Source organism: Myxozyma melibiosi (genome assembly GCF_037950935.1).
Source record: "Myxozyma melibiosi strain Phaff 52-87 chromosome Unknown BZA70scaffold_7, whole genome shotgun sequence".
NCBI classification, from domain to species: Eukaryota; Fungi; Ascomycota; class Lipomycetes; order Lipomycetales; family Lipomycetaceae; genus Myxozyma; species Myxozyma melibiosi.
This window is the reverse complement of record NW_027042921.1, coordinates 532,761-552,108: the sequence shown is the minus strand read 5'-3', so window position 1 is coordinate 552,108 and position 19,348 is coordinate 532,761. Positions and strand designations below refer to the sequence as shown.

The 19,348-nt window shown below is 55.3% G+C and overlaps 8 protein-coding genes across 8 annotated transcripts; 4 read left to right on the top strand and 4 right to left on the bottom strand.

Moving 5' to 3' along the window:
- Positions 1-3,808, top strand: BZA70DRAFT_185600 (uncharacterized protein). The gene is made up of 2 exons (XM_064909983.1): positions 1-617; positions 674-3,808. The coding sequence occupies exons 1-2, from the start codon at positions 257-259 to the stop codon at positions 3,766-3,768; spliced, it is 3,456 nt and encodes a 1,151-aa protein (XP_064767851.1). The 5' UTR covers positions 1-256; the 3' UTR covers positions 3,769-3,808.
- A 631-nt stretch (positions 3,809-4,439) lies between these two features.
- On the bottom strand, positions 4,440-6,469 carry BZA70DRAFT_280072 (uncharacterized protein). Its single transcript, XM_064912885.1, has one exon. The coding sequence runs from the start codon at positions 6,147-6,149 to the stop codon at positions 4,692-4,694; it is 1,458 nt and encodes a 485-aa protein (XP_064767850.1). The 5' UTR covers positions 6,150-6,469; the 3' UTR covers positions 4,440-4,691.
- A 199-nt stretch (positions 6,470-6,668) lies between these two features.
- BZA70DRAFT_311308 (peptidase S8/S53 domain-containing protein) lies at positions 6,669-8,050 on the bottom strand (the record flags this gene model as incomplete). Its single annotated transcript, XM_064914951.1, has 3 exons — positions 7,777-8,050; positions 7,320-7,707; positions 6,669-7,246 (listed from the first exon to the last, which is right to left on the bottom strand). The coding sequence occupies exons 1-3, from the start codon at positions 8,011-8,013 to the stop codon at positions 6,669-6,671; spliced, it is 1,203 nt and encodes a 400-aa protein (XP_064767849.1). The 5' UTR covers positions 8,014-8,050.
- A 181-nt stretch (positions 8,051-8,231) lies between these two features.
- BZA70DRAFT_268015 (uncharacterized protein) lies at positions 8,232-9,254 on the top strand (the record flags this gene model as incomplete). The annotated part of the gene is made up of 4 exons (XM_064911135.1): positions 8,232-8,276; positions 8,303-8,395; positions 8,459-8,853; positions 8,915-9,254. 4 exons carry the CDS (start codon positions 8,232-8,234, stop codon positions 9,252-9,254), a joined length of 873 nt encoding a protein of 290 aa, XP_064767848.1.
- A 142-nt stretch (positions 9,255-9,396) lies between these two features.
- On the bottom strand, positions 9,397-10,706 carry BZA70DRAFT_295954 (DHHC palmitoyltransferase-domain-containing protein; the record flags this gene model as incomplete). The annotated part of the gene is made up of 2 exons (XM_064914506.1): positions 9,979-10,706; positions 9,397-9,921 (listed from the first exon to the last, which is right to left on the bottom strand). Exons 1-2 carry the CDS (start codon positions 10,612-10,614, stop codon positions 9,397-9,399), a joined length of 1,161 nt encoding a protein of 386 aa, XP_064767847.1. The 5' UTR covers positions 10,615-10,706.
- Positions 10,707-10,836: 130 nt separating this feature from the next.
- BZA70DRAFT_185204 (DNA polymerase family B-domain-containing protein) lies at positions 10,837-14,726 on the top strand. The gene is made up of 5 exons (XM_064909979.1): positions 10,837-11,138; positions 11,203-11,271; positions 11,352-11,425; positions 11,483-11,593; positions 11,644-14,726. The coding sequence occupies exons 1-5, from the start codon at positions 10,958-10,960 to the stop codon at positions 14,437-14,439; spliced, it is 3,231 nt and encodes a 1,076-aa protein (XP_064767846.1). The 5' UTR covers positions 10,837-10,957; the 3' UTR covers positions 14,440-14,726.
- A 793-nt stretch (positions 14,727-15,519) lies between these two features.
- BZA70DRAFT_258288 (Myo-inositol transporter) lies at positions 15,520-17,258 on the top strand (the record flags this gene model as incomplete). The annotated part of the gene is made up of 1 exon (XM_064910842.1): positions 15,520-17,258. The coding sequence occupies exon 1, from the start codon at positions 15,588-15,590 to the stop codon at positions 17,256-17,258; it is 1,671 nt and encodes a 556-aa protein (XP_064767845.1). The 5' UTR covers positions 15,520-15,587.
- Positions 17,259-17,500: 242 nt separating this feature from the next.
- Positions 17,501-19,158, bottom strand: BZA70DRAFT_185069 (uncharacterized protein). Its single transcript, XM_064909977.1, has 5 exons — positions 19,009-19,158; positions 18,816-18,952; positions 18,667-18,764; positions 18,491-18,598; positions 17,501-18,430 (listed from the first exon to the last, which is right to left on the bottom strand). Exons 1-5 carry the CDS (start codon positions 19,044-19,046, stop codon positions 17,744-17,746), a joined length of 1,068 nt encoding a protein of 355 aa, XP_064767844.1. The 5' UTR covers positions 19,047-19,158; the 3' UTR covers positions 17,501-17,743.
- Between the last annotated feature and the right edge of the window lie 190 nt (positions 19,159-19,348).

Below are 19,348 nucleotides of genomic sequence, written 5' to 3'. Positions count from 1 at the left end.
GTTCAAGTCACGTGTAAGTACTCGCGTCCCCAAAAGCCCAGCAAAAGTACAGGACCCCCCTTCGCTGCAATTCCAGAACCTCACCGCTTCTCGAGATCCGGTCTGCGTCTGCCAGTCTTCGGTGCCTCTGCCGTGCCATACTGTTTTACTGCCGGGATAGACACACTCTCACCTCCTCCTCTGCAGCACCATCCCTCTTCCTCCCCCCATCTCAATCCCTCCCCCGTCGCGTTCTGAGCTCGCAAACCTCCCCGTGATGGCGCTCCCCGAGCCCTCCAAGCTCTCATGCGACTGCAGCGCACGCGTCGCCGACCTCTCCGCGCTCGCAGACGCCCAAAAGACCGAAATCGCCCGTCTGACAGATTCGCTTGCGCGCGCAGAGACTATCGCGACCGATGCTCGACAAAACCAGCGTACGGCTGAGCTCGAGGCCGCCGCGCTGCAGAACCGGGTCCGCGAACTCGAGAGTAAATTGAAAGTGCTCAAGGGACTTTCGGAAAGTCCTGTCATGTCCTCGTCGCCGCCGCCGAGCGCGGGCAGTACTCCCGCTGAACGCACTCAGATCGTCGAGAGTACCAACGACGACAGCGCATCCAACGACATCAGTGATATAAGAGGTAACATCGCTCTTTCTTCCACATAAAACTTCTTGATACCCAATCTGACATCCCAGACTCCCTCCGACGAGCCAATCCAGCACCTACAGGACCTCCTCTTCCGCCGCGCAAATCGAAATCCGTGACGAGCCCGCAAGCGCCAACAATGCCTCCCCCGCCTCCTCCCGTCGCATCAGAACCCACTCCCACCGCGCGCACCGCCAGCATCACCCGATCGCCCGCTCTCACCAACATGCGCGCGTCGCCGCCCGAAGCCGAGTCCCCGGCCTTTGACTCGTCGGCCTTCGATCTCGTCCGCGCGTTCAACGAGTCCTTCGATCGCAACCGGCTCTCGGTCTCCCACACCTCCGACTCCGGCGCCGACTCGAGCTTCGACACCGCAAGGGAGGAGTCCAACGCGGCCTCTTCCTCGCCCATCATGTCTTCGATCTACGACGCGCCTGAGACTCCCGAAACACCGGTGATCACGAGCTTGCCGATGAAGTCGGCCCAAGAGGTCAACGACCAGATCGGCTGGACTGCGAGCGAGGTGCGGGCGGGCAACGAAGACGCTGCGCACGCGCGGCAGACTTCGGACTCGTTCTCGTTCGAGGCTACCGCGCAGGACGAGTACGCAATCAGATGGGCGAATCGCGATCAGCGGGATTCTACGTCGTCGGTCGAGTACATCGATTCGGAAGACGAGTATGAAAGCAGTAGTAAGCAGACCGCAAGGGACCTTGCCGACTCTGCGATTTCTGAGCCTTTCGAGGAAAGCACTAGCGAGCTCGCGACCCCGACGCTGGGTTCGACGACCGGCACTATCAAACCGGGCGACTCGCGGCCTACCACAGGCAAGAGCGACCAATTCCCTCCTCGAGTGCAGTCTTTCTTCCCCTCCCGGCTCGACTCTGCTTCCTCCACTTCAGCCTCGCATACCGCATCTGCAGTTCCACAACCACCGACTCTAGAAATCAGCACGGCGACCAACGGCCTGGGTCTCGTGGGAATTTCTGACACGCGGTTCCCGGATTCATCATCGCAGGAGACTGATGTCGCGGCCATAACCACCGCAAGACTGACGCCTACCTCCTCTGCCGCGACTACTACCCAGGGCCTGACATCCCCCGACTCGCCAGTCTATTTCCCGCCTTCGTCCCCCGCGTCTTCCCGCGATGCGCGCTCATCGATAATCCCCGCGTCGGCAGTCTTCCCGCCGACGAACCCAAACACAATCTACAGCAACCCGCCCATCATCTCGCAACCCTCGGGCCCGCTCATCACGCCCGAGAACCTGCCCACGATCGCGGTGCACGTCACCTCGAGCCGCATGCGGAATTTCCACAAAGTCAAGGGCGGCAGCAAATCTGATGACCCAATCATCATCCTCTCGATCCGCGATCGCACGGCCGACAAGGAGTGGTGGAAAGTCAACAAGACGCTGGCGAGTCTTGGTGATCTTGACGCGACGCTGCGGCCTCAGCTGCAAGCATATTCGCTTCCACGACTACCGGAGCGGTCCTCGTTTGTCAGTCTTGCGCCCTCAAAGGTTGACGAGCGACGACGGATACTCGAAGGCTACTTTCTGACAATCACCAGTATACCATCTCTGAGCGTGGAAGCCGCTACCCTGTTTTGCAACTTTCTGTCAACCGACATCATGGACCCAATGGCGCTCTACGACGCCGCAACTAGAAAAGAAGGCTACCTGACCAAGCGCGGCAAGAACTTTGGCGGCTGGAAAGCGCGCTACTTTGTCCTTGACGGGCCCGAGCTGCAGTACTTTGACGCCCCCGGCGGGTCTCTCGTCGGCACGATCCGGCTCGAGAACGCGGAGATTTACAAGCAGGAAACGCCGAATAACGGGCAGTACGACGACGCGCCGAACGCAGGAGATCGCGCGTACCGACACGCGCTGCAGATCAGCGAGCGCAAACGAGCTGATTCAAACTCGTTCACGCGTCATATCCTCTGCGCCGAGAGCGACGAGGAACGCGACGATTGGGTTGACGCGCTCAAAGAGTTCACCGCGAGCTCGGGCTCGAACTCCCCGTCGCCGTCGCCTACGCTGCCTCCTGGTGGTCCTGCTGCAGCGAATCAGCTGATGCCAGGAGGGTACTACAACCGGACGCCGAGCGACCAGCGGAGTATCATGAGCGTGGTGTCGACGTCGGCAGATGTCGTGTCGTCGTCGGCGTCGTCGGCCGTGCTGCCGTTCTCGTCGTCGAGCCCGAATAAGAAGAAACCAAAAGGAATAGGGATCTCGATCGCGTCTCCGATTTCGCGAAAGCTGAGAATGGGGCGGCCGGCGACTGCGGCCGGAAACTCGAACGACTCGGCTACTTCTCCGTCTTCCTCTACACGGCCGACGTCGCCCGCGACCTCGCAAAGCGGCGGCGGCGGCGGCGGTGGTGTGCTTTTGCTTCCGGCGAATAACGGCAGCTCCGCAAGTCTAGAGTACCGCAGCAGTCCCGTAGAAAGCGGACGCAGCACGCCCGCGAACGCGAGGCCGTGGGTACCCTCGGTCGCGTACACCGATCTCGAGTCTGACTCGTTCGACAGCAGTACGGCGAGCCTCCCCCACTTTGACAACAACGAGGGCGGGCTGAGCGCGAGCAACAGCAGCAATGCGCTCGAGCGGGACCTGAAGAAGCAAAAGAAGCGGAGCATTTTCTCGCTGCGGAAGGAGACGAGCCAGGATTCGGGGCTGACGGTGCAGGCGATGGCGATGTCGGATCAGGTGCGGCAGCAGCAGCAGAAAGAGCAGGATACGCGGCGGTTTTTGCAGCTCGATATGGACTCGTTGAAGAATAACCCGATGTACGAGTACCGGGCGTCTGTCTCGCGCACGTACGACGAGGAACAAATGAACGGGCGCCGGGTGGACTACGACGACGATCCAAAGTTCAAGGGCGAGATCAGCTGCGGCGGGTTGAAGGCGATCGACAAGACGATTGCGGCGGCGGTGTTTGGGATTCCGCTGGCGCAGGCGGTCGAGATTTCGTTTATCCAAAAGGGGGAGGTTAAAGTACCGAGCGTGCTGTATCGGTGTATTGAGTATCTTGATTATATCCATGCGAATCGGGAGGAGGGTCTTTTCAGATTGAGCGGATCGTCTTCTGTGATCCGCGCGCTTAAAGAGCGGTTTAATACCGGTGAGTCCTTGACATAAAGCTGAGAGAAGAAGAGAAGAAAGACTAACAATCTCGCACATCTAGACGGCGACGTCGACCTCATCAACGACGGCGCACACTACGACGTCCACGCGGTCGCAGGCGTGCTCAAACTGTACCTCCGCGAGCTACCAGGCAACATCCTGCAAGACCTCGGCAGCGACTTTTCGGAAGCGCTCGAGACCGAGTCGCGCGCGACGCGGACGGAGATGCTGTACGTGCTGCTGCGGCAGCTGCCGGCGGAGAACTTTAGTCTGTTGAAGACGATCTCGCGGTATTTGATTAAAGTGGTGGAGAAGAGTGAGGTTAATCGGATGAATATTAGGAATGGTACGTACCTCAGTTTTCTTTTTCTTCCTCTTTCTTTTGGTGGACTTATGCTAACTGGTTTTGCTGGATAGTTGGAATCGTGTTCGCGCCAACATTAGGAATATCAAACGGACTCGTGCAGAGTTTCATTGTAGACTACGCGTCTCTATTTATCGACAGCGGAAAATGAGCATAGCTGTCTTTTCATCTTGTATTTTTCTAAAGACTTCTTTTCATGTACTATTATTATACTATACTATACCAATTGTTATTTATACATCTAAATCTAATATATTGTCTGAAGCGGACGTGTACCCACGAGTTCCGTGACGTACGCAGAACTTACGGACGCAAAGTCGATGGTTATTAGAAGGAAGATAATATTATCATTATAAAAACAAGGTGAAGACAGGAAACCAAAATGCGTCATCGTCAATGCAACAGAGAACTAAAAACCTGTCCAGAGCAAACAACAAAGGAATACAAAACAAGGATAGCAGAACAAGAACAAAAGACGTCTAGACTGGTGGAATTAACAAATCGCAGTACGAGCAACAAATGAAGAGAAAACGGCATTGAAATAGATATACAACTGCAGAGGAGAAACGAACGATCACCGCTCACTAACTTCGATTGAAGGCGACTTTCTGCCTTTGAAAAACACGCCCTCTTCACGCTCCCAATCGCCCACCTTTTCGCATTTCTGCGTTTTCCTCATCTCCCGAATCCGATCGACCATCCACTCCGAGCTATACGAGTTCTCCTCGTTATCGTCGTCCCCGTCGACCATCTCGCCCAGCCGCAGTCGCGAGCCCAGACCACAGCGCTCGGTCCGGTACCGGAACTGCAGACACTCGTCCCACGCCTCGCAGCGCGCCTTGCAGTCCTCGTAGGACTGGAACGCGGCCTCGTCGATGTCCGGGTCGTGCGAGGTGAACATGCGGTCGTCGGCGCCGTTGTCCCAGTTCCAGCGGCGGTGGGGGACCACGTACGGCATCACAAAGTGCGCGTAGACGTCGCGGTACAGGATCGGCGTGTTTGCAGAGTCGTACTTCTTCTCAAACTCAGCCAGGTTCTCGATCTCGCGCGGCGACACGCGGTGGAACGACACAATCTCGTCGCACCAGCTGCCTCGGTCCAGCCTGACGTGCGCGGGCGGTTCGCCCTGCAACCGTGATTTGACAAACGGATAGTCGGACCCGTAGTTAACTTTGATGTCGAGCCCCAAAAGCGCGTGGGCAAAAATATGATCGCCGCAGCAGTTTTCGGCCGTGAAGGTCTCGTGCTTGTGCACGAGGTCGTAGTTGTTTGCAAACGCGCGCTCCGCGAGCGCGTGCGAGTACACGACTCCCGAGCCGCCGTGCGCAAAGGGCTCGCCGTTGATGACGGCCGCGGCGCCCATGTACAGCACGTCGGTGGGCTTGATTGTCTTGAGCCAGCGGATCAGGTTCGGCCAGATGATGTAGGTGTCGTCGTCCATCATGACGTACCACTTTGCGGTCGGCACCCTGCCGTACGCGTCGATCGCCATCGGCAGCGGCTTCCACTTGTCGAGGTCCCATGCGTTTTCGATCTGCGCGCGCTTGTCGGTGAAGTCGACGTTTGCGTTCTCGGACAGGAGGTGTTTTTGCCGGCGGTAGACTTTCAGACCTGCGGATTTCGCAGTCGCGTCTGTGAGATTGGCGAGTGCGTCGTAGACGGGAGTGCCGGCGATGGTGCCGGGGGAGTCGGAGTAGACGGCGTAGGATGGCATGTGGGAGAGGGAGGAGGCGATGTGCAGAGGTACGCGCTCGTACAGCGTCTGCGCGCCGGTCATGACGAGCACATGGATGTCTTCGGAGCCCGGGTAGAAGCTGGAAGCAGAAGAGGCCGAGGAGGATTGTGAGTCAGAAGAAGAGGAGGAGGAGGAAGGCGGCACGGAGCAGGTCGCGGCAGCTTTGGCGGAGGAGAGGGTGGTGGACAGTGTCGAGAGGGTGTCAGGGCCCGTGATCCGCACGACCGCCGCGAGGGCGAAGACAAAGGCAGCAGCCGCGGCGACGAGCTGCAAGTATTTAAGCCAGACGCGTCGCATTAGAGCAGCAGTGGCATCTGCCGACGATGATAATTGAGGAGAAGAAGGCGACGGGGAGGAGAAGAGTAGACGGAGCAGACGAGGTGCGGCCAAGCAAAAGCAAAGGCACCGCGACAAATTGAGTTTTGCGTCGTGGTTCGGTTCAGGGGCCCCGGATCTGCCTTCTGGTCTTCACCACCCGCTGGCTGCTGCTGTAGAGGAAGAATAAGAGCGGGCTGGAGGTCAGGAAGGAGTGGCAGAGTGCTGCTATCAACAGCGCTGACTGTCTCGAGCAGGAAGAGCAGGTCGACGGCGATCATCGCTCACGTGCTGTGCCCTGAACCGCGATGCTGGTCGATAACGATGACGACACTGGCGCACCGCGTGGCCGAGTTTATCTCGGGAACAGCATCTTCTGGTGGATGATAAATATTGCTTGCTGGTTTATTCTGTCTTCTGTCAACTATCTACAGCAACCAGCAAGCCGCTCTCAAACCTCTGCTGATCCAGAGGCAGAGGCTTTCCTATCCTACACGTCTCCTACGCGCCGTCACCAAAACCTATATCATACACACTCCATCTACGGCGTCGCTCCGTCCAAGTTGTACGCGACCTTGTTTTTGGCGTGAACGGGCGAAGCAGCACCTGGCACCACGGCAGCGCGCCCCACGTAGCCGTGCTCTTCACCCGCTCCACCGCCTCGGCCTCGTCGTCTCCAAGACCCATGTAATACCCCACCAGCCCCGCCGCGATCGGACTGGCCATCGACGTTCCCGAGTAGACGACGGTGCCGCTTCCGCTATTGAGCAGACTCTGAATTGCTACTCCCGGCGCAAACACATCGACGCAGTGGCCCCAGTTCGAGAACGAGGCGATCGAGTCGCCTGCGTCGTCGAACGCGCCGACCGTCAGCGCCTCGCGCGCGCTCGCAGGCGAAAACGCACAGGCAGGGAAGCCGTCGTTGCCGGCTGCTACGACGACCGCGAGGCCGGACTCGACGGCGGATGTGATTGCGTTGTTGAGCATCGTGTTGTACATCGCGCCCAGCGAGAGGTTTGCGACCGATTTGCGACCTGTGGCTGTTCGCTGGTTGACTGCGTAGTCGAGACCTGCTAGGACTGTGGAGAGCTATAGAGCAAAAAAAAAAAAAAAAACAGGATCAGAGATTAGCTATGATTACAATATACTGACTTAATTCACAATATCGTACGCTGCCGCCGCCTTGCTGGTTCAACACTTTAACCTCAATCAGACTGATATTCTTCGCTACGCCATACGTCGCGCTTCCAATCAACCCGGCCACATGCGTGCCATGCCCGTTCTCATCGCCCGCTCCCTCTCCCGTGAAATCACTTCCGACAACAGCGCGTCCTCCAAAGTCCGGATGTTCTTTGTAGATACCCGTGTCGAGCACGTAGGCGTCGACGCCGGTGCCAGCGGTGGAGTCGTAGGAGTAGGTGAGGTTGCTGGTCGACGAGAGCGGGCCGGTTTGCGAGACGCGCGCGAGGTGTCTTGGGGCGCCTGTTTGGGTTGTAATGGAGTTTGCGCGGAGTTCGATGTCTGGTGAGATATCTTGTACCTAGACCACGAGAAACAGATTATAAGCACGACCTTCCCACAATATAATAAAACACAGCTATATTCAAACCAGAGGATTATATTCGAGCGACTTGACAAACGTATCATCGCAGTCCGCCAGCACGGCACGGAACTTGCCAAACGAGTACGTGCGCAGCAGCTTCTGCCGTAGCGTCGGATGCGAGTCCAGGTACTGCTCGATATCCGCCCCCGGCGCAAGCTGGACTAAATACGTCCCTGACACGGCCGAAATCAGGGAAGATGCCATGAGTGCGAGCAGGAGCTTTGCGGAGGCGGTAAAGAGCATTGTGAAGTGAAGTGGCGTGAACTACTGTGGAGCAGAGTTGTCTGACGGTGAAGCAGGCGTGGATTGCAAAGTCGACTGGGTCGAGGACTGGTGGGATATTTATGAATTACCCGATTGGGATAAATAGGCAAATCGGTCAACTACGTCAGAGAGCCGCACGAACGATAACAGCTGAAGATAAAGAAGCCATCGCCCATTGTCTGTCAGCAGCCGTCAAGATGTCATTTCCAACGCCCGAAGTTGTTGCTGGAAGAGCAAATGTGGTATGTGTATATCTGTATATGTATAGCATGTGAAGCTAAAACAATTGAAGGCGCGATACGAGGCAAATGAAGCTTCCCGACCCGAGTTCGACTCTGAGAAGCAGTTTACAATGACAAAGGTATGTCCCTACTTCTCTTCTCCTACTTCATCTGTTATAAGACTCTGCTAACTTACATAACAGACAGTCAAACCAGACTGGAAACCCGGCGACGGTGCCTCCGACGACGACTGGACCAAACACTCCAAAATCACAATCGACCCACTGTCCCCTTCAATCTCCGGCATGGAAGCCTACAAACTGCTAATCTCCGCCATTGTGCCCCGCCCAATCGCCTTCCTCTCGACTCTATCCGCCGACGGCAAAACCGCAAATCTGGCGCCGTATAGCTACTTTGAAGTCCTCGCGAACGATCCGCCGACGTTTGTGGTCTCGGTGTCGCAGGGGATGAAGGATACGCTGAAGAATCTTTTGGAGACGAAGGAAGGCGTGCTGAATGTGATTAGCGAGTGGTTTATTGACGCGGCTAATTATACGAGCGTCGATGCCCCGCCGGGGGTGTCGGAATGGGAACTCAGGTTTGTAACCTTCCGACTTTTAGTATTCTCGAATCCACTGACAATTTATAAAATATGCTAGTGGTCTCCACAAGGAGCCCTCGAAATTCGTGAAACCCGCGTGCGTAGCCGAGTCTGCGTTCAACATCGAAGTAAAGCTCGTGAACAGCTTTGAGATCGAGTCGCTGCGCACGCCGGGCACGATCGTGTCCCACATCTGCATCCTGCAAGGTCTCTGTTTCCATGCGCGCGAGGACGTGCTGAACAAAGACAGCACGACGCTTGATCTCGCGAAACTGAAACCGGTCGGGCGAGCGGGTGGGATCACCTATCTGAGAGCGTCGGACGGGTTCGAGGTTCCGAGGTATAGCTATGCGCAGCAGTGCGAGGATGTTCCTGGGGTGAAGGATTTGGGCAAGTAGTTTAGAAAGAGAATACTGTAAAGTAGTTTAGAAAGAATACTGTACAGATTATGACACTGCTGAAAGCTCAGAGAACAAAATATTACAACCCAAAACACCAGAAAACAACACCTTCTAAGCGAAAGAAAAACACAAAAAAATTCTAATCTCGTCTTCCGCCTGCAGATGCTCGGAACTCGACACTGACCCGTCCGTTGAACTCGTCCTCGTCCGAAGTAGCCATGACATGCGCGCCCGAGCGCGAGCTATCTGCTGAATTCCGAGCCAAGTATCCCTGTAGATTACCCAGAAGCTGCGACTCCTGCTCCGCCTGTCTCTTGATCTGGCCGAGGATGACGGGGTTGACAGGGAAAAGCGTGCCGTTGCCCTTCGCCGTCTGCACAGGTAGGAACCAGAGGAGCGGGTTGTCGCCCATCGTTTGGCGGAAGTTTGCGCGCCAGCCGAGGTCGAAGACGTTGCCGACGGTTCGGGAGGAAGGTGCTTCGGAGTAGCGGAATGAGTTGGAAGGAAGCTTGGATTTGTAGCGCTGAGGTTCCATGGCTTCGAGAGTTGTTTTGTTGGCGAAGAGGAGGTAGAGTTGGTAGGCTAGGAAGACGCCGACGGCGATGCCGAAGATGAGGGAGATGACCATGAGGAATACCCAATTTAGCGAGATATAGTCTTTGGCCTGTTGTAAACTGTTAGTGAATATTCCAAAAGTGTTGCGCAGAAATAGAGGTCTCACGTCATCAGGGGTATCGATCCACTCCAGCAACGCTGATCCAGACACTACAAAAGACATTCCGCAAAGCAAGACGACGTAGAGCAAGAACAAGATAAAGAACTTGTGATTATAAAAGCCGATACAGGTCGAGAACCACGGACAATGGTGGTCCATCTTCAACACGCATTTCTTGCACGAGCTGCAGTGGTGCGTCCGATCTGGTTTCCAGCACTTGCACTTTGAGCAGAATCGCTGCTGGCCGTTTTCTTTGGCGAGCACGGACTGCGGGAGTAGAGACTCGGTTCCGGCTTCAAGATCCGGGATGGCAGAAGACGAGCTCGCGGCTTGGTCGTCGTCGGACGCAAGCTGAAGAGTCCGAGGTGGTCCACGGGCACCGTTGCGGACGATCAGGAAATAGTTAATCTCGCACATGAGATAAGTTGCGGTGCCCAGGACCACGATCGTACCGGACGAGCAGCCCGAGAACTGGTGGACGCCAATGTCAATGACGAGAACGTAGTACGCCCATGTGAGCAGCAGGTTCACCGAGACCCACGGGAAGGCGGTCGCGAGGGAGCAACAGAACCTGTTCCATGAAGCGGCGGAACAGCTGCTCTGAGAAGACCGGCTCATATGTCGAGGCCGGGCGGGAGGCATAGCTTCTCTGATAACACAATAAGCAGTACCAAAGACCTCACAGAATACCAACAGCTGGTTTTAAGTATCTATCAGCGCTCGTGATGATCTATTCAGTCTGGGTCTTACGGGATGAGCAGTTTCGACGTGGCCCGAAACGGAAAGTACGAAACCCACTCATTTTTGACGCTCACACTCCGAGCGCGTCACTCCCGCGTTCACCAATTTGATCTCAATTCCCAACGCGTCCTTCTCCTGCTCGACTCCATCCCTCGCCTTCCTGCATCGCGATGAACTGCTAGTCTGGCTGACAACTACTACTAAACACCTCTATTACTAAACCAATCTACTCTACACAGCACGAATGGCAGCCACAGTCAAGCGTGGCACGCCGCTCACCGATTTCACAAACATTCCTCACTCCTCCGCGTCCCAGCCCGCGGGCGACACCAAGCGCGTCAAATACGCTGGCAACGCTCTCAAGCAGAAGAAAGCCAGTAGTTTTGAGGAGGACCTTGAGAGGCTAGAGGAAGAGATTGGACATTGTATGTTTGTGCTGGTGGTTGTCGATCGACTGTACAGAGGAAAGGAGAAACTAACTTTCTCTAGCTGCCGAAAATGACCAGAAGTGGGCGCGACCGGCGTTGCCTGCCTTTGATCCAAAAACTACTCCTATTGGTGAGTATTTTGCTGCTACATATTGTGTCTGCAGAGTATTCTGGTATTTAAAGAAAGTGCTGACTTGGTATATCACGCAGTGTTTCAGCAGATCGACGCCGAAGAGGCGATTTACAATGACCAGCCAGTAGTTCGTCTATTTGGAGTGACCGAGGTGCGCATTCACACCAGAGAGAAATGTTGTTTATATATTCTGACTTTTTGTATATAGGAGGGCCATTCTGTGATGTGTAACATGACTGGGTTTTACCATTACTTTTATGTGCAGGCTCCATATCAGTTTGAGCAGTATCATGTGAATTCTCTGCATGATTACCTCGACGTACGTTACTCTCTACTTATCTTATCACTGCCTGCGCTAACTTGATATAGACGCTGTACCCCGGTGCGATCTACAGTATTGAGATTGTGAGCCGATGGAGTATCATGTATTACCTCGGCGAGTCGCCGAGCGCTTTCCTGAAGATCACAGTGAAAGACCCCCGCCACATCAACCGCGTGCGCGGAGGGTTTGAACGCGGACAGGTTGAGTGGCGGGACGGGAACGTCGGGTTCGCGCTCGAGACTACGTACGACAACATCCAGTACGTGATGCGGGCGATGATTGACACGAAACTGTCTGGGATGTCGTGGGTGACGTTGCCCGGGGGAGAGTACCAGATGACGGCCGAGAAGCAGAAAGTGTCGTCGTGTCAGCTCGAGTTGCAGATTCCGTACGACCGCATGATTGCGCATCCGTCCGAGGGCGAGTGGTTGAAGATGGCGCCGCTGCGGGTGCTGAGCTTTGACATTGAGTGCGCGGGGCGGAAGGGGATTTTCCCCGAGGCGGAGGTGGACCCGGTGATTCAGATTGCGAACGTGGTGTCGCGACACGGGGACAGCAAGCCGTTTGTGCGGAACGTGTTTACGCTAAACACATGTGCGCCGATCGTGGGGTCGCAGGTGATTGAGAACCGGACGGAGAAGGAGATGCTGATGGGGTGGCGGGATTTCGTGCGCGAGGTCGATCCGGACGTGATTATCGGGTACAATATTGTGAACTTTGACCTGCCGTACCTGCTCGACCGGGCGGCGGCGCTGAAGGTGCATGATTTTCCGTACTTTGGGAGACTGGTGCATGTGAAGCAGGATATGAAGGACTCTACGTTTTCGTCGAAAGCGTACGGAACGCGGGAGTCGAAGGTGATCAATATCGACGGGCGGCTGCAGTTTGATATGCTGCAGCTGATCCAGCGGGACTACAAGCTGCGGAGTTACACGCTCAACTCTGTGAGCGCGCACTTTCTGAACGAGCAGAAGGAGGACGTGCATCATTCGATCATTACGGATCTGCAAAACGGCGGGGCAGAGTCGCGACGACGGTTGGCGGTGTACTGTCTGAAGGACGCGTATCTGCCGATCCGGCTGATGGAGAAGTTGATGGCGTTGATCAACTACACGGAGATGGCGCGCGTGACGGGGGTACCGTTTAGTTTTTTGCTGACGCGAGGACAGCAGATCAAGGTTGTTTCGCAGCTGTTTCGCAAGGCGCTGCAGCTGAAGCTTGTGGTGCCGAATATGCATCAGGAGGGGTCGAGTGACGAGCAGTACGAGGGAGCGACGGTTATTGAGCCTATTCGTGGGTACTACGATGTTCCGATTGCGACGCTTGATTTCTCTAGTTTGTATCCGAGTATCATGATGGCGCATAACCTGTGCTATACGACGCTGCTGACGCCGGAGTATCTGAAGCGAGCGGGGAGCACGCTGAAGCTGGGCGAGGACTACGAGCGGACGCCGAACGGGGACTACTTTGTAAAGTCGGGAGTGCGAAAGGGAGTTTTGCCGGTTATCCTGGAGGAGTTGCTGGGGGCGCGGAAGCGGGCCAAGGCTGATTTGAAGAAGGAGACGGATCCGTTTAAGAAGGCGGTGCTGGACGGGCGGCAGCTTGCGCTGAAGATCTCTGCGAATTCGGTGTACGGTTTCACGGGCGCGACGGTGGGGAAGCTTCCGTGTCTTGCGATTTCGAGTTCGGTGACGGCGTATGGACGGGAGATGATTGAGCATACGAAGAAGTTTGTGGAGGAGAATTATAATGTGGAGCATGGGTTGAAGCACGACGCGCAGGTTATTTACGGAGACACGGATTCGGTGATGATCAAGTTTGGGCCGAACGATCTGGAGGAGTGTATGCGACTCGGGCAGGTTGCGGCGGATCGGGTGTCGGAGGAGTTTATAAACCCGATCAAGCTTGAGTTTGAGAAGGTGTATTATCCGTATCTGCTGATCAACAAGAAGCGGTATGCGGGGATGTACTGGACGAAGCCGGACAAGCCGGACAAGATGGACACGAAGGGAATCGAGACGGTGCGGCGAGATAATTGCCGGCTGGTGCAGACGGTGATTGAGACGGTGTTGAAGAAGATTCTGCACGACCGGGACGTTGCGGGGGCGCAGGAGTTTGTGAAGCGGATTATCTCAGATCTGCTGCAGAACAAGATTGATCTGTCGCTGCTGGTGATTACAAAAGCGCTCGCGAAGGCGGACTATGCGGCGAAGCAGGCGCATGTGGAGCTAGCGGAGCGGATGCGGAAGCGAGATGCAGGGTCCGCGCCGACGCTGGGGGATCGGGTTGCGTATGTGATTATCAAGGGCGCGAAGAACGACAAGAACTACGAGCGGTCGGAGGACCCGTTGTACGTGCTGGAGAACAATATCCCGCTGGACACAAAGTACTATCTCGAGAACCAGCTGGCGAATCCGCTGAAGCGGATTTTTGAGCCGATATTGGGGATGCAGCAGACGACGAGTTTGTTGAACGGCGCGCACACGCGGACGATTTCGGTGGCGGCGCCGACGGTGGGGGGGTTGATGAAGTTTGCGGTGAAGACGGAGGTGTGTATGGGATGCCGGACGCCGCTGACGGGTGCGTTTGCGAAGGGCGCGCTGTGCAAGAATTGCATGCCGCGGGCGGCAGAGTTTTACAGACGGCAGATCGATAGCCTGAATGGGTTGGAGACGAAGTTTGCGCGGCTGTGGACGCAGTGTCAGCGGTGCCAGGGGAGTTTGCACCAGGACGTGATTTGCTCGAGTAAGGATTGTGCGATTTTTTACATGCGCAAGAAGAGTCAGAAGGATGTGCAGGACTCGACGGCGCAGTTGGCGAGGTTTGATAGTATGGCGTGGTGATTAAGGTTGGAGGATAATGGATTGTTTGTGGAGACGGAGAGAGTAAGGAGGGGTAGGGATTGAGTTTAGGATGGTCGCGTGCAGGGCGTGCAGGGCGTGCAGTTAGCAGACAAAGAAAGAGAAAGAAGAGAAAGAAGAGAGTCTAAGGAAGATAAGAAAGGAATTGACGATGAATAGAAGAGAAAGACGGAGAAGGTTGAGATAGTCGAGATAGACTAAGCAAAGAAGGCAGGTTTGGCTTGTTTATGCGGTGAAGTCAAGAGACGAGTCGAGATTAGGCAGGAACGGGGAGGCTCGGGATTTCCCCGTCTGATGAATGGCATTGTTTTAGTTTGTTATTTATTTTATTCTTATTTTTATTGTTATTGTTATTGTTCATTCTAGTTGCCTGGTATACTCTGCAAAGGAAATAAAAGACATTCACATGCTTTCACACGCTTCTAAGCAAGCACACAGGACTACGACTATGCTGTTCTCATACTGCAAGATTCTACAAAATTCCAGCTCTGGTCGTCAGGCAAAGTTAGACTTTGTGGCTCTTTGACAGGAGGAGATTGTGGAAGGCGGGTGGAGGATGGCGGGTGAGCGGTTGAGTGGGGACAGGAGAGGAGTGGAAGTAGAACAGAGCAGGTTTTGGCCGTGTTTATTAGCATTAGCAGATGGAATTGTTCACAACAAAGAGAGTAGAAAGAAGTATCTGATATATGATAGTAGTAGCAGTAGTAGTAATTCAATGCTACAAACAGCAAAGCTCCAGGAATTTCTGTTCGCGTTGCCGGTGGATGCACCACCAACGCAGCTGAACGCAAAGTTCCGACGGAATCTAAGCCTGTTTCGGATCCGTTCGCACCTTTGTTGATCCGCCGGAAGCTCTGTATTCTGCACCCCAGCACAGCCACCACACTCAAACCCTTATCTGCTCGTTCTTGGCTCTCCATCCAAATCTTCCTCGGCCTCGCGCGCTCTCGCTGCTTTCTTCCTCGCCCTTTCGTTGACTCTCGAGAACTTTCCCCACAGCCTTTCTTCTCTTTCTTTCTCTTCTTCCTCTTCCTCTCTTTATATCTCTCTCTTTACTCTTCTCTCTTTACTTCCCTCTTTACTTCCCTCTTTACTTCCCTCTTTACTCTCTCCACTCTCTCTCTACACCCATGGCGGCCGATCTCGAATTCGAAGACAAGTCCATCCCCTCCCCCGCCGAAATCGCCTCCACAGACTCAAACCTCGACAGAGACTCCTTCAACCAATATGCCGTAGACCACGAAGTCGCCGCCGGCGTCGACATCGAGTCCGGCCGTCCAAACCCCTTCGTCTTCCTCCTCGTCATCCTCGTCTCCTTCTCCGGCTTCCTCTTTGGCTACGACACCGGCTACATCTCCGGCGCCCTCACCTCCATGGGCACCGACCTCGGCCACGAGCTCTCCGACGGCGACGAGTCCTTCATCACCTCCGCCACCTCCCTCGGCGCCCTCCTCGGCGGCATCATCGCCGGCTCCCTCGCAGACGTCCTCGGGCGCAAGTGGGTCACCCTCGGCGCAAACACCCTCTTCATCATCGGCGCCGCCATCCAGACCGCCTCCCACACCGTCTGGACCATGATCGCAGGCCGTTTCATCATGGGCTGGGGCGTCGGCATCGCCTCCCTCATCGCACCGCTCTACATCTCTGAGATGGCCCCCTCGCGTTTCAGAGGCCGCCTCGTCATCCTCAACGTGCTCGCCATCACCGGCGGCCAGGTCATCGCCTACGCCATCGGCGCCGGTCTCGAGAGCGTCGACAATGGCTGGCGTATCTTGGTGGGTCTCGGTATCCTCCCGGCTGCCGTCCAGATGGCAATGTTCATCCTCATGCCCGAAACCCCTCGTTTCCTCGTCAGTCGCGGACGCACCGAGGAGGCCAAGCGCGTCATCCGATGGATTTACTCGCCCCGTAACGCCGTCGTCTCCGAGGACCTGGTCGAGAAGAAAGTCAAGCTGCTCGAGATCTTCAACAACGAACAGCACCCGGAGTGGTCCCGCGCCCGACGCCTGAGATACGCCGTCCGCCAGCTGGTTGTGATCCCCGAGAACATGCGCGCCGTCATCATCGCCTGCATGCTCCAGGGCATCCAGCAGTTTTCCGGCTTCAACTCGCTCATGTACTTCTCCTCCAGTCTCTTTGCCATGGTTGGTTTCAATCACCCCACCGCCGTCTCCATCATCGTCGCAGGAACTAATATGGCTTTCACCATCATCGCCTTCATCCTCATCGACCGCATCGGCCGCAGACGCATCTTGCTCTTCACCATCCCCTGCATGGCCATCTCGCTCGTCATCGCCGCCATCGCGTTCCACTACCTGCCTGCCAACGCCACCGGCTCCAACCCATGGGCCATCTGCATCCTGGTCTTCATGATGTGCTACGTCGCCTCCTACGCGTCCGGCATCGGTAACGTCCCATGGCAGCAATCCGAGCTGTTTGCGATGCAAGTCCGCGGCCTCGGCACCTCCCTCGCGACCGCCACAAACTGGGCCGGCAACCTCGTCATCTCGTCGACCTACCTGACGATGATGGACAACATCACGCCCTCCGGCACCTTCGGCCTCTTTGCCGGTCTCTGCATGCTCGGCTGGATCGGGGTTTTGTTCATGTACCCCGAGACCGCGTACCTCACGCTCGAGGACATCCAGGGCCTGCTCAAGGGTGGCTTTGGCATCAAGAAGAGTCAAAAGATGTCGCGCGAGCAGCGCGCAAAGCATCTTGCCGCGCGCGAGAACGCAAAGATGGAGGGCGTGGCTGTCGATGTCGATGTCGATGTCGATGTCGTCGAGAAGCAGCTATAAGCAGCTATGAGTCTGCAGATCACAAATGTTTTTACAACGTGCAGATGAGTGTCATTTTCTCGATAGATTTGTCTATGAGTGGATAGTGCCACAGCTCATGATATAGTAGGGCGCAGCATTCCAGCACCTCAATTTCCTCTACTGACAACAACAAATACTTTCCGTCAGCGCGCAAGACAATTTCACAGAATCAGCACAACTTTGCATTTTCTAGATGCTCGTTTCACCTACGCAAGAAAACCAGAAAAACAGGGAAAGAAAGAAAGAAAGAAAGAAAGAGAGAGAGGCGGTTGTGGAAGGGCCGTAATTTTAATAAGAAGGGACGTATGGAATTCTGATGTATAGAGACATATGTTTTGGAGTTTTTTGGTGATGTGACATGATATGATAATGGGATATAGAACGGTGGTATCAAGATATTTAAGAATGATGTACTTTTGTAATAATTAATATTGAATACTCTGACCATGACATTGAAGATCCAGTCACGACGCGAGAGCCTCGCCCACGAGCTCTACTACATGAGTAGCCATGCCGTAAGAGGATTGATATCCCGCACCCCCGGCGCCATAGTTATGAACCACCCACCCCTCCTCCCTCTTCTCCTTCTCAACTCTAGGTCCCCCTTCCCTCGACGGCCGCAAGCCGACGTTATGTCTGATGATGTCGAGCTTGCCCTCGCTCTCCAGCTCCGGACAGATCTCCAGACACCGCCTGATAATCCTCTGCGCCATGTTTGGATCCGGCGTCGCGTTCCAGTTATCCTTCTGATAGCACCCGCCGAGAATCGTACCCCCCGCGGGCCGCGACATGATGTACGTGAGCTCGTCGTCCGCGTCCGAGCAGCCTGTGATGTCATACATCGCTGGCGCGTGGTTACGCACAAGCACGGTCTGTCCGCGGCCGGGGTAGACTTTGTCGTCCATGACGCCGCCTAGTCTGCACGCCATGAGTCCCGTGCAGTTGACGACGAGGTGCGCGGGTTGGCCGGAGGCGTGGTGCGCGAAGGCTTCAGAGATGTGCGAGACCGTGCGCGCGCGGACGGAGACGCCGTGGCTGAGGAGTTGGGAGACGAGCCAGGGGAGGTAGATGAGCGGGTTGAAGCAGTACGAGTCGTAGGTTATGCCCTGGACGTAGCCTTTTGGCATTTCGGCTGGGGTCAGTTGCTTGAACTAGGCGGAGGATAATGGGTTAGGAGACTGAGCAGTGGATGAGAGAAGCATGGTGCTTACGTTGGGGGTCATATCTGCAAACCAGGGTCGGGCATCAAGAAGGCCGCCTAGGAGCGGGTTGTTCTTGATCAGGTCATCGGCACGGACGTACTCTATGACTTTCTTGGGCTAGAGAGAGGTTCACGATCAGTAATTGCCAGGAGGATGAGGTGGTGTAGAGAAGTTGAGTAATGTACCCAGATACCTGCTTCAGGATGCTCTTTTGCAAGTCTCGCGATCTCGGCATACGTGATTCTGTCGTATCGCTCGAGTACCTCGTCGTCCTTCACAAAGCCTGCACGCACTCATTAGCTCCACACACGCCGTTCGACTGTATCTCACGCACTCATCCAGTTCGCACCGGCCCAGGGACTCGTGTACTCGATATCCAAGTCGCCGGGAAGGAATTTGCCAATCACGGACACGTCGTAGAGATTTGTGCGGGCGAGGAGGAGGGCGGATGTGAGGCCCGCGACGCCGGCGCTGTAGCTGTTAGTAGCAGCTCAAGAGTTGGTTTCGATGGATAGAGAGAGGTTTACCCGAGAACTACAATCTTTGGCTTTAATTCGGAGGTCATTTGTTGTGCGGTAGTGTAGGTAATTGAGGGATTGAGAGGGTGGCAGTGGATACGGTGATGGAGAAGGAGATCAGAAGGTGGAGACAGATAAGGGCCACAGAGAGGTTGACTGCGATCTGCGCTGTACGACAAATGGCTACTTCTCTCACTGTCTCTTTTTGCTGTTTCAAATACTTTTATATCGTTGACTTTTGATTTTAAATATTGAGCACAGATACGAGGAGATGCGAGAATTGTTGTTGGCTGATGCTACGTGTGGAGTAATGTGCTCGTTCATGCACAATTGCTTCTACACCACCCGA

Bases quoted from the DNA above. Each gene is read 5' to 3' on its own strand.
- BZA70DRAFT_185069 (XM_064909977.1), bottom strand. From the start codon at position 19,046: ATGACCTCCGAATTAAAGCCAAAGATTGTAGTTCTCGG. The intron at 18,765-18,815 runs GTGCGTGAGATA...GAGTGCGTGCAG, and splicing joins GGCCGGTGCGAACTGGATGA to GCTTTGTGAAGGACGACGAG. The intron at 18,599-18,666 runs GTACATTACTCA...ACCTCTCTCTAG, and splicing joins ATCCTGAAGCAGGTATCTGG to CCCAAGAAAGTCATAGAGTA.
- BZA70DRAFT_185600 (XM_064909983.1), top strand. From the start codon at position 257: ATGGCGCTCCCCGAGCCCTCCAAGCTCTCATGCGACTGCAGCGCACGC. The intron at 618-673 runs GTAACATCGCTC...CTGACATCCCAG, and splicing joins CGACATCAGTGATATAAGAG to ACTCCCTCCGACGAGCCAAT.
- BZA70DRAFT_280072 (XM_064912885.1), bottom strand. From the start codon at position 6,149: ATGCGACGCGTCTGGCTTAAATACTTGCAGCTCGTCGCCGCGGCTGCT.
- BZA70DRAFT_185204 (XM_064909979.1), top strand. From the start codon at position 10,958: ATGGCAGCCACAGTCAAGCGTGGCACGCCGCTCACCGATTTCACAAAC. The intron at 11,272-11,351 runs GTGAGTATTTTG...TATATCACGCAG, and splicing joins TCCAAAAACTACTCCTATTG to TGTTTCAGCAGATCGACGCC. The intron at 11,426-11,482 runs GTGCGCATTCAC...TTTTGTATATAG, and splicing joins GTCTATTTGGAGTGACCGAG to GAGGGCCATTCTGTGATGTG.